The sequence below is a fragment of the Thermoascus crustaceus genome (genome assembly GCF_041956765.1).
Source record: "Thermoascus crustaceus strain CBS 181.67 unplaced genomic scaffold VTN00scaffold_2, whole genome shotgun sequence".
NCBI lineage: Eukaryota > Fungi > Ascomycota > Eurotiomycetes > Eurotiales > Thermoascaceae > Thermoascus > Thermoascus crustaceus.
This window is the reverse complement of record NW_027192528.1, coordinates 3,436,587-3,453,070: the sequence shown is the minus strand read 5'-3', so window position 1 is coordinate 3,453,070 and position 16,484 is coordinate 3,436,587. Positions and strand designations below refer to the sequence as shown.

The 16,484-nt window shown below is 49.7% G+C and overlaps 5 protein-coding genes across 5 annotated transcripts; 2 read left to right on the top strand and 3 right to left on the bottom strand.

Annotated features, from left to right (window-relative positions):
• Positions 1–8: 8 nt before the first annotated feature.
• Positions 9–2,091, bottom strand: VTN00DRAFT_4760 (uncharacterized protein; the record flags this gene model as incomplete). The annotated part of the gene is made up of 4 exons (XM_069431218.1): positions 9–58; positions 126–915; positions 989–1,678; positions 1,762–2,091. The coding sequence occupies 4 exons, from the start codon at positions 2,089–2,091 to the stop codon at positions 9–11; spliced, it is 1,860 nt and encodes a 619-aa protein (XP_069290275.1).
• A 443-nt stretch (positions 2,092–2,534) lies between these two features.
• Positions 2,535–4,154, bottom strand: VTN00DRAFT_4759 (uncharacterized protein; the record flags this gene model as incomplete). The annotated part of the gene is made up of 2 exons (XM_069431216.1): positions 2,535–3,669; positions 3,730–4,154. The coding sequence occupies 2 exons, from the start codon at positions 4,152–4,154 to the stop codon at positions 2,535–2,537; spliced, it is 1,560 nt and encodes a 519-aa protein (XP_069290274.1).
• Positions 4,155–6,265: 2,111 nt separating this feature from the next.
• VTN00DRAFT_4758 (uncharacterized protein) lies at positions 6,266–7,952 on the top strand (the record flags this gene model as incomplete). Its single annotated transcript, XM_069431215.1, has 5 exons — positions 6,266–6,287; positions 6,423–6,623; positions 7,064–7,127; positions 7,209–7,547; positions 7,604–7,952. The coding sequence occupies 5 exons, from the start codon at positions 6,266–6,268 to the stop codon at positions 7,950–7,952; spliced, it is 975 nt and encodes a 324-aa protein (XP_069290273.1).
• A 1,048-nt stretch (positions 7,953–9,000) lies between these two features.
• Positions 9,001–11,060, bottom strand: VTN00DRAFT_4757 (uncharacterized protein; the record flags this gene model as incomplete). The annotated part of the gene is made up of 4 exons (XM_069431214.1): positions 9,001–9,558; positions 9,644–9,810; positions 9,861–10,846; positions 10,924–11,060. 4 exons carry the CDS (start codon positions 11,058–11,060, stop codon positions 9,001–9,003), a joined length of 1,848 nt encoding a protein of 615 aa, XP_069290272.1.
• Positions 11,061–11,532: 472 nt separating this feature from the next.
• On the top strand, positions 11,533–14,044 carry VTN00DRAFT_4756 (uncharacterized protein; the record flags this gene model as incomplete). Its single annotated transcript, XM_069431213.1, has 4 exons — positions 11,533–11,941; positions 12,931–13,219; positions 13,273–13,819; positions 13,877–14,044. 4 exons carry the CDS (start codon positions 11,533–11,535, stop codon positions 14,042–14,044), a joined length of 1,413 nt encoding a protein of 470 aa, XP_069290271.1.
• Between the last annotated feature and the right edge of the window lie 2,440 nt (positions 14,045–16,484).

Below are 16,484 nucleotides of genomic sequence, written 5' to 3'. Positions count from 1 at the left end.
GTTATTTGTCATTTTTCCTCTTCGACATCCCCTGTCTTGTAGGCTAGAGTCGTGCGACCTAAGAAGGATCAAGTCAGCAAGTCAGGAATGTCCAATTTGATACATCCCAGATTCGCGATACTTACCAGTGATGTACCTCATGTCAGCCACGGGCCTCACAGACCACTTCTTGGGAGCCGTCACCAGACCCCCCTCCAGGTCCCAATCTCTGTACGGCAGATCACTCCAGGGCCGTTTCTCACCCTCGTCGTCGAGACGCCGGGCGTTCACCCCATACGACGCAGCAAGGTATGCCTGCCGCACGCAGTCGGTGACCCCGACACCACCATACCAGCTTCCCGCCAGTGTGAGCCGGTGGTTAAACTCCTCGCGCACGGCACGAGAGAGCTCCTGCATGCGAGAAGTGTGGCCAACCGTGTACTGAGGGATCGCGTTCCGTTGAAGCCGAGAACGCGCGATGACCGGGGCGTCTTTGACGGAGAGATGGCGCTCGAGCAAGGAGCGAGCCATCGAGACCGCGGAATCGTGGTCTGGATAGTCCGACTCTTCCCAGCCGTCCCACCAGTGGCCTCCCATCATGACTGTGAGCTTAGTCCCTGGGGCGGTGTCCTGGCCGACGCTGGAGTCGGAGCCGAAGATGACTCCCAGGGCGCGCTCCGGGTTTTGATCATATGGTATGGAGCGTGGGATCAGGTAGCCGAATCCCTCGTAGGGAATCAGATTCGGTCTGTCGTAATATAGATTCACAACCATCACGGTGACAGCATAGTTGTGCTCCTCAAGGGGCCTGATGGTGCGGATAGGTAGTTGCTGATTGCCCTGGGCGCCAGAACGAAGCATTTTTGCCAATTGAGGGGCAGGGCTTGTGGCAATGATACGGTTATGGGTGCGGGAGTTACCCTCTCCGAATCGGACCTGTGAAGATGTATCAATAGACGTTCCTTTGTTGGCCATGGCAGAGCAATGGACTTTCAACTAGACTACTTACTGTTAGATCAGATGTCTCCCGATCACGGCTGATAGAATTGACCTCTGTACCGGTCATAATCTCAACCTTTCCAGTGTCTCTGATCGCGCTCTCCAGCCTCTCAGCTAGCTGGCCTATCCCCTTCTTGAGCGTCAAGACGCTTGTTCCCTTCACGAATTTATGGAGGACCTTCCAATGATCCCGTGGCCTGTCATGCTCTACAGAGTGGATAGCCAGAAGATCATCCGTCATAAGGATCATCTTTTCAGTTCCACCAATATTCAACAGCGACCCAATCACCCGATTCTCGGTCTTCTCGAGATCGCGATACGGGCCCATCAGCGTCTGCGCGCTGAGACGGTCAATATCCCCAGCGTAGATGCCATGGTAAAGCGCCGAGACAAGATTATCCGCAACCTGCGGCGTTGTCCTCCGCGATACGAACTCCGCAACAGATTCATCTTGGTCCGCGACCTTGTCCTCACGAGGATCCTTCGTTGGCTCCCTCAACACAGCCCGGATGAAACCATCAAACACAGGCTCTGTTAACAGCGTCCATCCGTTCCAGAAAATATTCGCAAGGTGGCTAGTATTAGGATACGGCGCTGGCATGCGTACAAGGTGATCCGGGTAGTATATGTAGCGATTTCTTGCGGCGGGTGCATTTTTACTCGTGAGAAGGATCTGATCCTCTAATCCCAACTCGAAGAGCTATAGTAGAAATAAATAAGTCAGAATCTCGGTCTATATGAAAAGGAAAGAATGGGTATATGTGTCCTGCCCTTGTTCCTTACCAGATCTATGAGGGGCAGAGACTGAGGTACCGCAGTCCGCAACGTCCGGGGCCCGTACTCAAACACAACCTCTCCGTCATCTACTTCCACCGTCTCTGACTGTATCCAGCCTCCCAATCGGTTGGAACGTTCATAGAGAGTGACTTTCGAACAGCTCGGGTCCTGTGCGAGTCTGAACGCAGTCGTGAGACCGGTGACACCGCCTCCTATGACGGCGGCATCATAAAGCTTGGTTGGAGTGTGGAGCAACCGTGTTGGACCATTGCGATTTCGTATCAATTGCCTTTGTAATGCTCTGAGCGCATGGCCATGAGGACATGCCAACCGCATTGCAAGAACTGTGAGGCAACCCAGGGGGAAGAAGAAAGCATGGTGGGAGGTTAAGGCCGTCGGCAGTTGAGGAAACCAACGATGTTCGAGGCCGTAAATTACAATATCGGGTAATTTTGTGACGGAACTTGGAAGTGAACAGAGAGTCGTAGAAAGTACAATCTAAGAGAAATATCTAGACCAACTTCAATACTTTCATGATATTACAGGCTCTAAATATCACTATAGAGAATTTACAGTCGCCATCGTGCTTTCTTCATCACCTTTGATGCGAGCTCAATACAGATCAAACGCCTTCCGCCAGCCATCCATTCCTTAGAAACAAAAAAAAAAAAAAAAAAAAGAATGACACATGACAATGTGATCCCAACACAAACCTGAAAAGGGTATTTTACCCGCAAGTATATCATAGTCAGAAATTATAATATCACCTATTGGCCATTTCAGGTCACGAGCTCCTCGCTGTGGGCACCTTCGGGTGTCACGCCAGGCTTGATTAGCTCCTCCTCCGCATTCTCATCCGCAATGAACTTCCTCTCGCTCACATGACTCTTCTCCCTCTTCTCAGCAGAGTCCGCAGTCCACACCTTGTCCGCAAACGTTCCCTTTTGACCCTCGACATGCTTGTAAGGGCAGTTGCGGTTGAGGCATGGGTGGAATTTGCACGGTGTCTGGAGATGAGTAAACTTGCAGCCGGGGACCGTGCAGTCGGCACCGTTCCGGCAGAGCGGCATGCTGGGATGCTTGAACGGGCAATGAGGATTCGCGCAGTGAGGGAAGTATTTGCATAGCTCTTCCGCCTGGTGAGACGCCTTGAGTGCTGGCGACGGGTGGCGTCCAGCGCACTTCTTGTTTTTGCATGCGGGTCCGAACGGACAGCGGTCCGTCACATCGATCGGAGTCCCCTCTGGGGCAGCAGGTGATTGATGTGCATATGGGCAATCCTTTTTAGTACAACGCAAGTTCCAGTGGCAGACGGCGTCGGTGTTGACTTCTCCCTGTTCTCCATCCTTCGAGGTCTGGTCAGGCTTCGTATCCATGTCACCATCCGTGACTGCGCCTTCGTCAGGGCTCCGAACTGATATACCATGTTGCTGCGCTCGCTTGGCGAAGCTTCCGTTTGCACGATGCGGCTGGCGCTCAACGCGTTCGAATAGTGATCGTCCCTGTTGAGGTCCACCCTGCTGGAAAGCTGGATTGATGGCAGGAGGAACCATTCCTGGCATGAGTTGTGCCATCATCCGTGCCTGCTCTTCGAGGAGGGCCATCAACTGCATCTGGTTCTCTGGACTCATCTGCATCAGATTGCCAGCTGGGGAACCGCCATGCATGTGTCCCCCCTGCATCCCCATGCCCATTCCACCCATATGTCTGCCTGCACCCATCCGCCCACCTTGTTGAGCTCTCGGGCCTTTTGGGAGGTCACGACCGTGTGTGTTGATTCGTCCCGCACCGGGTTGGCCTCTGACTCGGTGTAACATGGAATCATTTCCACGGTCCATTGCCTTGTTTATCTGGCCTAATATCCTTCCTCTGCCGCCTTGTCTATTGTTGCGCATCGCCTTCGGACCTGTGGGCCTGTAATATTCACTGTTAGCTTGATACTGCAAATATGATACAGGTATGAGGAAAACTTACACTGCATCCCGCTGGCCTGGTGCTTCACTCATCTCCGAGTCCTGCGCCGCTGGACCTGCTCCTGGCGCTTGAGGGGCCGAGGTTTCTTGGTCATTAAATGAAGGTATGGCCTGTGCGGACGGAGGCTGTTCGGATGACGCACCTCCGCCATTGATCTGTTTGTTGAGCGTTTCGACCTGCTCGAACAGCCATCTCGAGAAATCGTGGGCCTGAGTGTCACCCTCCCCCAGGTTCAGAAGATCATTAGACAGTTCTTCCGCAATCTGTTCCTGTGTCTTTCCATTGACCAGCATCAAAATCACGTATTCCGTCAACGCGGAGTCCTCGCCGCCGTCGGAACTCCATCCCATTTCCACCAGCTTGGGTTGGACCACGTTGCTTAGGGCCTCCGCAAGAGGAGTGCCTAGAGATACGGCGGTCGTCATATTGTTCGAAGAATAACGTGTGGCGGCGAACGACTGCGGTCAGGAGCGCTCGATTTGAAGGAAGATAGCGAAGGCAAATGGGCAAAGCGATGTATTCCTTCCCGCGCCACCTGAAGACTCCGGACGGGAGCCTTGGAAGCTGTGTACGTGCTGCTAGAAGCACGTAAGGAAGGTAATAACACGAGCGTGATGTCAGAATCGCGGAGGAGAAGGAATGAATGGAGTCTGGTGTTCGAGGTTCAGGATGATGAAAGCCGCTTGCTGAACGCTTGCCAGCGGGCGGTGCACAAAGGCGCTAGAGCCTCGAGGCGGCAAGCCACATAGCGTCACGTGCTCAGGGACGTGCGTAGCCCATAGCACTCTGACAAACCAGACAAACACCGCCACAGTGGTCGACGTCCACCACGTCCCAACCCGTGGACAGCTGGCGGTAACATTTACTGCTTGGCCAGCAGCAGTCTACGTCACTATTGCCGAGTAGCTTCGACAGTAGCCAGCCATATATTCGCACGCACCAATATTCAAACAGCTTGTCTGTTGGTATGTGGAGCGTTTCTCCATATTGATTTTGCCAAGTCGGGTATCGTGCATCGGGACTATGGGCTCCGTCCAACTACCTAAGTATGGATCAATAGGTGGTTTTGTTATTTAGCTCTAAATCTTTTGAGACCTATAGATTCGAAAGCTGTTTTTCTCTAAAAAAATTTTTTTCCCAATCTTGTTGCCCTGTGTCTTCGAGTAGCAATGTATCTGCTGGATGAATATATTTATTTTCGGCTTGACATTCCCATCGGCGCTTGAGGGACTGCACAGTTCCAACACGTACTGCTGCCGTCTAAAGATTAGGAGATTCTCATTAAGACACCGAATGAGAGATGTGTCGGTCATATTTGATATTCTTCACTGAAATATTACCTCTGAAATGGTCCAACGCTGTCCTGCACCAGTCACGACGATTATCTCTAATGTCCTTACTGCAAAATGTTACCCATCTTGCCCCTTTCAGTCTTTCTTCAACCGTAGCTGGTTCCACTTCATCATTTGCTATTTTCGCTTTCTTTCTTCACCTTTGCACTGCCTCAAGGTAGTCTGCTCAAGCCGGTTTGGTTAATCAAACGTATACACGCCAGATAGAGAGAACTCGAAGGTATAATACTCTTAGAAAGCTCACATTCTCTTTATTCGTCTTTGACTCTTTATTATTTGAGCTTAATAGCCATCTTTGTATATTTTCCTGGATACACGGACTTCCCCCACCCATCTTATAGTTCCTATCCCTCTTTAGCAACGCCATGCTCCCGTCCTGAACATTACATTCCACGGGCACCAGGATGCTATTTATCAAAGGTTTCGACGATGTTTCGCTTCCAGCCAAGGAAGGGAGGGTTGACACCATTTGGGAGAATATATTATGCTGTATGAAGCTGGGGTGTTAGTATCTCTCTAACCACTCCGCTGTCTCATGGGCGAAGGCAACTGGGATTTTGCACCAACATTCGCCGTGGTATACGAAGCACTTTTCTCTATCAGTCTGTCGGTCGACACGCTCCTCGGAGGTTGATAGATTCCTCTTTTTATTTGTTGGTAGTATCAGGCATCCCTCGGCTGAAAGAGATTTTTTTTGATAGGAAGGCGGTTAACTCTGGAAAACGAGGTCCGGGGGCACGCCCAGATTCCAACATTGGAAGGTACGACCTGCACCTGCCCAGATCTTGCAGGTGCCGTGTCGGCCATCTCTCCCTTCTTCCAACTTCACTTGACAAGCGACTCTGTTTCTGATGTCCGGGAGGCCACCGTGAAACGAACAGTACGTATCGCTTGCACATCAACCCTGACAGTATTCGGTATGAAGACCTCTTTCCATTTCTCTGATCAGGCGCTGACACTCACCATCAACAGAACCTACGGAAGGGCTTCGGCTTCCGAAGAGCAGAGCCCGGCTACATTCCTTCTTGTTCCATTATGATTTCGATCACTATCTACAAGATGGTTGAATTTCAAATCACGTTTACCACGATAGCCTGAGGACTCGAGCTTTTGATTCTTCTGTACTGCTGGCTGAGAAGGGTTAGGGCTTTCAGAAGGCAGCCCAGTTAGGTGCTAGGGCTCCGATGGCAACCCGGTTTCCATTTGGTAAGTTAGGAGGCATTTATGCACCTGAAAGTATCCGGGAGGCCTCCATGCCGCCACATCTCTCTTCACCCTTCTTTCATGGGGTATTCATTGCATTTGAATTCCAGAAAGAAAGATGCTAACCCTTTCCATCAGGAGTTGACTTCATCTATCAGCTATTAACGAACCGTCAGGGCGTATTTTGGCCCTCAAAGTCGAAGCCTTCTCTTGGTGCGCGTGAGATGCAACCTTTACCAGCGACAGTAGAGGTCATACTGGGCATGTCTACCCGCTTCATATTCACTACAGACCCAGAGAACATCAAGGCAATCCTGTCTACCCGGTTCGCAGACTATAGTAAGGGAGAAAGGTTTCATCGGAAGTGGAACAAGATCATAGTCGATAGCATATTTGCTAGTGATGGAGAGCTATGGTCACGTTCGCGCAATCTTATCCAGCCAATGTTTGAGCAAGAGCGCATAGTAGATACGGAAATTTCGAGAGACATATCCAGAATCTCATCCGTGTCTTAGGGTGCTGTGAATATAAAGGCCAGAGCAGAATGGTGGACATACACCCGCTCTCTCTTAGCTACACCATCGGTGCTTTTAGCGAATACCTGCTAGGAAAACGAGCGGACACCTTGGAGCGTTCAGCCGCAGAAGGTGTGCATCTGAACTGAAGATCGGGATTCTACACATGGGGGTAAGCGTAAGAATGACATGATTACAAACTATGTCTGAATTAATCAGACAGAGATGGCATTTGCTAACTTAGATGCTGACCCACTAAAAAAGTCGATTCAGGCGTTTTTTCTCCCGCAACGCGTCTCGAGATGTACTCGGAGCCTGGGTTGAAATTGTATAGCTATACGTTGAGCTGGTACTCTATTCCAGAAGAGCTGAACGTGAATCTCTTCGCATGAGATTCCTTCCTCAGCAGGTTAGCCAGATTTACTCGAGACCCACGCATCTTGCGCGACCAACTTCTTGCAATGATCATTGCCGGCCCCGAGACAACGGCTTCAACCCTCACATTTTGCCTGTTCGAGCTCTCCCGCAATCCAGAAGTGGTAAACAAGCTGCGTTCTGAGATACATTCGCGTCTCGGCGTCAGATCAGAAGGCCGGAAGCCAACGTACACTGATTTGAAGGTGATGAAGTACCTCAACGCGTCCTCAATGAAACTCTTCGTTTGTATCCTGCCGTACCATTTAACTGCCGCGTTGCCCTACATGACACCACTCTCCCACGTGGCGGCGGTCCAGACAGTCTCTCGCCCGTTGGCGTTCCGCGGGACACAGATGTCTTCTATTCAACTATGCTCATGCAGTGCAGGGCAGATTTATACCCTGCCAGGGGCCATCACTACTTCGATCCGTTGAAGTGGTTGCCAGAGCGGTGGATATCCGGTTGGGAGCCTGAGCCGTGGCAGTTCATCCCATTCAGCGGCGGGCCGAGAGTCTGTATCGGGAACAAGTTCGCGATAATTGACATAGGATACACCATCACTAGGATCCTCCAAGAATATGAGCAGATCGTGGCGTTGCCAGCGACAGGGAAGGAGACGGTTGAGGACCCAGTACTCAGGTTTGGCGGCGTCTCTTTGAAGCCCTCCTCCGAGATGAACTGTGTGTTTATACGAGAGGGAGCAGGGAACAAGGGGGCGGAAAATTGGCATCTCTAACTATAGCTCCTGCTCGATGTATTCCTGTGCCGATGATTTGTTGCAACCCTCATGACCAAGTCCATGAGTGATATGGAAATGGATAACACTCCCAGATATATGTATATCGTTAGCAAATTATGAAGCTGAATATGAGATATGCCTTTAGGCACAAAGCAGTTGCTTTTGGTATCTCTAGAGTTTGACAGCACTACCTAGCCAACTGTAAGATAACTCTAGGTTACAAGGACTAATCTCAGATCAAACTGCAATTTATCTGGCCCTTGAGTGGACCAAAGCAGCTAGTGAATCTCGGAAACATCTGACAGATCAGCGTGACAAAGTTCCTTTTGTGGATCGCACTCTACACCACATTTAAGTCATTAGTGGACTTCTCGGTCAAATAAAGTTGCTACGTCTACTGTCGATATAGATGGATGATGGGAATGACTACCTAGCTTGTTACAAAAAAAAAAAAAAAAAAACAAGGGGGCAGGGTGTTATGCGGACGTGTTTTAAATTGGGCGGTCTAGATTGAAAGGGTTAGTTTAATGTAAGCATAGTTCTAGTTATTTTATGCCTTCTATGCCTTCTAGAAGGGTGAGTACTAGCCACTGAACGCAGTATAGTCGGCAGAGTGGTTGCTTGGATTTTGGGTTGGGGTGGGTAGCAGGATTATTATTATTATTATAATCAAGTTTAACGTCCATACCGAGCCTTCCGGCTATGACAGACCCGGGTAGCAGGATTAGAAAGTGTGGTTGCCATGTCAATGTTCTTAAATGGACTCTTGTTGGGATGATGAGTTGATTACGGTATATTTGGATGTGCTCCGGTAGTGGAGAAATTGGGGTTTGTTGGTAGGTAGGATGGATGCATGTATGTACTTCGTTCTCACTAGTTAACGATAGTCATTTAACTGGAATAGATACATGCAAAATGTCAAGCTTGCTACCTCCATGAAATATACATCAATGGATGAAAATAACGGATAAAACAACAAGACAGGATAGATAACAAGAAACCTCCAAGCTCATGACACATTAACCGTAACCCTTAACTCGTCACATTACACATACCCAGCGCGGTGGAGCTTCTTCAGCCTCTTCTGAATTTCGATCTTGCGTAACTCGAGCAGGAGGTCCTCCTCGTCTGCGGAATCGAGATCGTTGAAGAAGACGTCGAAGATGCTTCCATTGCTGTTGCCGTTCAGGCACCCGTTCCCGTTTCCATTCCCGTTCGCGATGCCGGGGCTGGGGCCACGGAGATGCCCGTTCGCGTTTAGGAAAGTGGTGGTGGGCTTCCTCACAGGTTTGAGGGCGGTGTTGGTGTTGATGTTAATGTTTTCGATCTTCTTTGGGGCCGTTTGTGGTTCTTGTTTGTCCTTGCCATCCACCCAACCTTTACTCATCCGTACCGCCTTCTCCCAGGTCGCGAAGAGCCTGGCACCCTCTTCCAGGCTGATCTTCGGCTCGAACACGGTGCCGCCCGCGCGGTTGATGTTGCGTAGTTCAGCAAAGTTGCGCCAGATGCCAGCGGCGAGTCCGGCTGCGATTGCAGCGCCGAGGGCGGTGGTTTCACGCATCTTGGGACGGTAGACGGGGATGGAGATTAGGTCTGCTTGGGTCTGTGGCGGTGTTGTTAGTTTCAATTTTTTTTACTTGACTTATCTAATGTGTTGTGTGGAGGAGGGAAAAGGGAGGACCACGTACCTGCATAGCAAGATCCGAATTGCTCATACCTCCGTCGACTGCTAGTTCCGTAAGGGCATGTCCGCTATCCTTCTCCATTGCGTCTAGGATAGCCTTTGTTTGGAAACATGTTGCCTCGATCGTGGCTCGAGCAATGTGGCCCTTCTGGGTGTACTGGGTGATTCCAACTGCAGTTCTTGTCAGCAGACATTCATATATATCAACATAGAACACTTACATATCGTTCCCTTCGCGTCGTCAATCCAGTACGGAGCAAAGAGACCACTGAAAGCGGTCACGAAGACGCATCCGCCACTATCCTCGACAGTCATTGCCAAGTCATTGATCTCCTTGGAGTGACTGAAGAACGTGAGGTTGTTTTGAAGGAACTTAATCCCTGAGCCTGCAACTGCAATGCTCCCTTCTAACGCGTACACTGGCTTTCCGTCGAAGTTATATGCAACAGTGGCCAGCAGACCATGCTTCGAGATGACCGGTTTGTCGCCAACGTTGTAAAGCAGGAAGCATCCCGTACCATACGTATTCTTCGCCAAGCCTGGAGAAAATCCCTTCTGGCCGACCAGGGCTGAGGATTGGTCTCCCAGACAGCCCATGATTGGCACTCCAACAAGGGAACCAGAGAATAGAGCGCCATATGCCTTGGGATCGGAGGAGCGGACAATAGTTGGGAGATGGACCCTGCCTCTTATGCCAAAGAAGTCTAGTAGTGTATCATCATATTGAAGCGTCTCTAGGTTCATAAACATCGTCCTGGAAGCATTCGTAGGGTCCGATACAAACACATTGGCGCGCGGTCCGCCGTTCAAGCGATAGACGAGCCAGGCGTCCATGGTACCAAAGGCGAGCCTGCCCCTATCGTAAGCCTCCTTCACCTCTGGTACGTGCTCAAGCATCCAGAGGAGCTTTGTACACGAAGAGTATGTGGAAAGCGGAAGACCGCATATCTGCTGTAGCTCCGAAGCTCCGGGCCGAGTCTTCAACTCGTTGACGATGGACTGTGACCTCGTATCCGTCCAGACAATGGCATTGTGGAGCGGCTCTCCCGTTTCACTATCCCAAAGGACGGTTGTCTCTCGTTGATTGGTAATTCCAATGCCCTTGATGCTGCTACGAGAGTAGCCAAGCGCTTCGAATTGCTTTACCGCTTCGTCGATACAGGTTTCGACAGAGGCAACAATCTCAAGCGGGTCGTGCTCGTGCCACCTACGAGAAACAATCAGCTCGTCGTTCTATGGATTTCGGCTGAGGATCCCGAGAAGAGAGCAGAATGCGGCTCGTACCCAGGATTGGGGTATATCTGTGTGAACTCTACTTGGTGTGAGGCTACCGGCTCTCCGTCTCGATTGAAGATCAGGAACCTGGAACTCGTGGTCCCCTGGTCGATCGAGCCCACGAAGATCTCCTCAGTGGGAGGCATAGTTGCTAAAACTGTGAAGCTAGAGGACGTCCGTGAGCTCCTACTGGCGTCAGGAATCTTCTGGTTTGGCGTACAAGCAGACTTGACGGTAGTTGAAAGCACTGCCTGTCAGAAGGAGAAGCGAAGTATCAAACGCAGGAGACTGCATCTTAAACAGCAGAGCCTCCCGCCTCATCTCGCCATCTCCGCGCCACTGTTATCCGTGTTGGGATTTGATCTGCGGGGTCAAGGCTGGGGTTGCACCCGTCCGGAGCTTGACATCCCATGGGCCACGAGGGCGTCCAGTGCGGCCTGCAGAAAGACAAAACGAGATAGGGACGAGACTGCCGAGACGCCCCTGCTGGACCACTATCGCTTGCATTGTCAGCTCGGGATTGTTGGTGGACCCGCAGGGACGCCCCTGAGGGGATCTTGAAGAATTGATGCCACTGATGCATAAGAACCTGACTGCGTCGAACGAGATCCGTTATGCATGGATGGAGGTGGCCTCCATGCTGATCTCATCCACGCATCTGGGCTAGAAGATGCTTGGCCAGAGGGAGAGAGAACGCCTGGGGATGGTGCCATGGGGTTCTCGTCTCGGGGTTGTGAGGGAGAGCTGGCGCGTCGGTTTGATAGCATCGAGGCCGCCAAGCCACCAATCGTTATTCCTCGGCCTGAGGCGCTCCGACCTCGTCTTAGTCAGATCTCCTCCCCCGCCTTTCACCACGCGGAAAACAACGCATTGCGACAACATCCCCTCCCGGGCTCTCTGCATCTCCGTCTCCCATGTCCTCCTGCAAGCCGCATGACCTGTCGGGCCTGCGTCGCTGCCATTGGGCCTCATGGATGCCCCGGTTCAGCCAGCGGCGAGGGAATCCAGACTAGAAGACGATCGACCTGTGACAGCTTTCTCCACTGAACAGACTACTGATCGGCAGTCCCAATGCTGCGAACTGTGGGACGACTAATGAATGGTCAGATCCAGACCCTGTGGAACATCCGGGGAAAAGATACTCGAAATAAAACTGACAGCAGTTGTACCACCGAGAGAACCTGCTGACGCCAGCGCCTGGAAGTCTAGGGCACCAGGGCGGAAACCAGCCAGGCAAGAGGATCTCTTGAAAACCACTCTGAAAATGCACTTTTTTCCCCCTTCTTGTCCACCTTTGATTGGCCAGTCTCCATATCCTGAATCAGGCCATTTTGCTGCTGATCATACTATCGCCATGTGCGCAGCCATAAAGACATCAGGGATCACAAACCACATACCCTCCAAGTCCTTCAATCTTCAGACCAGCTGAATTGGATAGGTATCCAACATGACACTAATGGCAGGACAGGCTGACCACATCGTCAGCCAGTATGTGCAATCGCCACATGCTACCAAGCGGAAATCCTTCTGCTGGCCGATTGGCAATGCCACCATCTATTAGAGGCCGAATTTCTCCTATAAGCTTGGTTCATGCATCTCCTGTGAGCGACAGGGTCTGCCCGGATTCGAAGGCGTGGCTGCTTGATAAGCGGTCAAATGATCTTCCCCAAGCAGATTGGATTTCCTGAGTCTGAGCCTTTCACCCCTCTTTTCCATTGGATGCCTTTCCTTTAGTCTGCAAGAGCATGTGTCCGGCCAAGATGTCTATAGTTCTGACCGCTTATACCCTTGAAACTCAGAGCGGCTCATCAGCTGCTGATTTCTATGAGGGGAACAAATATCGCTCTTATGGAGGTGACACCGTCCGTTTCGGTCTTTGCCGATGCCATATTTCACTATTTTTGTCCGCGGCGGGAAAATGTTGCCTTTTTCTTTGAATACTCAACTCTAAGAAATATTAAACTGAATGAACGTCTAACGTACTAATTAACGTCCACTACTAATCAATAATGTCAGCAACCAAGGAAGACATAGAAATGGTGAACGGTCTGGATAACGAATATATCAGCTTACGTGCAGAAATTAAGAATGAAGCGTCGAGGGGGAATTCTGGATTTCAACCAGAGGATACTAAGGAAAAGCAGAGACAGTTGCTCTGGAGCAGGATAAGACACTACTGCAGGGAGGCATTCTCTGAATTCTTTGGCACCATGATTCTCATCCTCTTTGGTGACGGCGTCGTTGCGCAAGTGACTCTTAGCGGTGGCACAAAGGGGGATTATCAGTCGATTTCTTGGGGCTGGGGGTGAGTCTTCGCCCTTGCATCAGAAGGGATAGATCTAATGGATAGATGATCAGTCTCGGAGTTATGCTGGGCGTCTACGCCAGCGGCATGTCTGGAGCTCACATCAACCCGGCTGTAACGTTCGCCAACTGTGTTTTTCGCAAATTCCCCTGGCGCAAATTTCCGATTTATATGATCGCACAAGTCTTGGGAGCCATGTGCGGCTCTGCCATCGTGTACGGGAACTACAAGTCGGCAATTGATGCATTCGAAGGGGGGCCCAACATCCGCACAGTTCCTGGCTACTCGAAGAATGCAACGGCCGGTATTTTCTGCACATATCCAGCTGAGTTCATGACCAAGACCGGGCAGTTTTTCTCTGAGTTCGTCGCCAGTTCAATTCTGATGTTTATGATATTCGCACTCAAGGATGAAAGCAATCTCGCTGCAGGACCATTCGCCCCGTTGGCTCTGTTTTTCGTGATATTTGGCATCGGGGCATGCTTCGGTTGGGAAACTGGCTACGCTATAAACTTGGCTCGAGATTTTGGACCGCGGTTGATGTCGTACTTCCTTGGGTACGGACACGAGGTCTGGGCAGCTGGCAACTATTACTTCTGGGTACGCCAGTTTACCCTCCCCTTGATACAGGCGGATTTATCTAACATATTGGTACAGGTCCCTATGGTGGCCCCGTTCTTCGGATGTACTTTTGGGGGTTGGCTATACGACATGTTTCTTTACACTGGTGACGATAGTCCGGTCAACACGCCCTGGATAGGGCTCAAGCGACTATTCCGGCCTTTCCTGTCGATAACTACGGCAGAAAACCACAGTCACGTGTAAAAATATACGTCCTGTCATGTAAATATGAAAAGAAAAATGGTGTTTGGAGGCATACTGCCTTAGTTTTAGCCTTGGTTTTTTAGTTTCCTGTGAATTCGATGTTGTCTGCTCTGACGTTCACAAGTATATAATTATGTACACAATGCTACGATTGAATCCATTGATCAGCTATCTACAATCCGATACATCGGATCAAGCTCTCATATTTCCAGCAATGCCACAGTAGGGCCTAGATATTCTAGAAATATCATTGTAATAACCTATGCCAGCAACATATGCATTCTAAGCAGATCTTCTAGCTCGGTACAGTAGCGTAGCAGGTACTGTACTGCACTTTGGCAGATACTGGCCATGGTCCTAGTGACTCGGAAGGCTTACGCTATGCCGTCCCGTCCCGTCCCACTACAACGATACTTACTTTCCTTGAGAAAACAGAAACCCTAAAGGAGAGACGAGCGATCTGAGCGGCCGGGCTTAACCTTAAAAGAGCGGGGCACGGTGTTTCCACCCGAGGTCATCTTCGTCTACCTAATCTATGGGATTGCCCCCAGACCTAGTCGTTTATATGTTATATCTAGAAGTACACTAGGTGTTCATCCGTGCATCAACCCATTAGAATGGATGGTTAGGTTAGGTCAGTACCTGTTAGATGGATGGCTATGCAAGCGCATTGCCAATAATAAAAACGAGTTATTAAGAACCTTTTTTTTTCTCCTCAAACCTCTGGACAGGTATTTATTTATTTTACTGTATCGGGGATACCACTTAATGTTATACCCCGCACCTAACGCAGCGTACCTACCTAAAAATTATAACGTAGCGCTATATTAAACCCGCAACAGTCCTCCAACTCCAGTAGCTCTGACCCTGACTCCCTCTAAGTCGATGGATTGGGGCCACTTTTGTTTCTCAACCTTTTCCCAGTAGGCTCATCGGGACCACAACCCCTGTTGGATATGAATGTCACCTTAGCCTCAGGGTAGGATCGTGGACTCGGACTCATGTGCTTGCAAACGCGGGATCAGGCGTGGGTTGTTGGTCACATGTCAGGAAGCGAAGGAAGGGCTGAAGTCCTCCGCCGTATATTATACCTTAGCAGGTTGTGCATAATACTTCATTAAGATGCTTAATATGTAACGTCTGAATGCCCTAAGTAATTATATATCTCGCTTGTGATGGCATACATACAACACAGCATCTGGCTGGGCACAGGGCTTGGAATATTAGTTAGTACTGTAGTACATACGAACTCGACCAACAGCTGAAAAGGAAAGTGAACGAACGAACTTGGAGTTCCTCAAATGAATAATAATAACCCTATCTTTATGACTTGTGATGTAAACCTCACGACCTCTTGGCAAATCTTCTACAATCCACCAAATAAATTGAGGCTGGCAAATTTGCGCTATAACAACACCCTTGCCCCCTCTAATGCCTTCTGCTGTGAGACACTGTATCTGGGTTATACGTAGTACATGATATAAACCAGATGAAAGGATTTCGGAGATTTTAACCTAAAATACCGGATCTCGGCTTCGAGGGTAATCCTCAATCCATGGAGATGCAATGCGTCATGAGTGTGGGACACGTGCAATATGTGTGACCTACTTGGTACTGCTGTGTATCATAGATCTTGATAGCATAAGCATTGTATATATAATCTTCACTATATATAGTACTTTCCAATGCGTGCTTAAGATAGGATTCAGAAATGGACTCGTTTAATTTCGCTCACGGTTTCGAGCGTTTTCTTTTTGTGGAAACTTAGACGGATTTCGTATGAGCCTGCAGAGGAGATCTGATCATTGGCTTGGGTAAAATTAAAAGAGAGGCGGTGACTTGTTTTTTCACATACAAATTAAGATGACCGCCTATGACTCCAACGCCCTGATCACTTCAAGCCGAATGATATCCAGATTGGTTTTAATTATTATGGTCGTCCATAAAATCCAGACATAACGGTTTCGGCAGGAGAAAGACGAAGCGGCGTGTGGGTAATTAGGATTAATTGATTAAGACCGTGGAGACCGTTGTTTTGCTCTGCTGGCGAAAAATGATATCGTGGAAGTCAAGAATCATATCGACTAGAGTCTGGAGAAGAGTGACACAGATGTAGACACCGAAACAAATAAAGATTAACACTTCCACCGGCGATGATACCCCCAATGCAGAACGAGAAAATTTGATTATTTTCAGTACCCGCAGTCTTTCGGCGCGTGCAACGGTTTGAAGTCCAAGTAGACGACTAAAGGAGCGGGCCCGGTGGTGGCGTCTGCAGAGTAGAGCGAAAGGAAGAAGGTCGCCGCGAAGGAGTGAAAATAGATCGGGAGCGGATTTTCATTATTGAAGTTCCTCAAGCATTATTAGCATTATTCAGTTGGAAATTCAATCTAAAGGCTTTATGTTGGATATTCTCACCTCAATTATTCGAAAACCATGT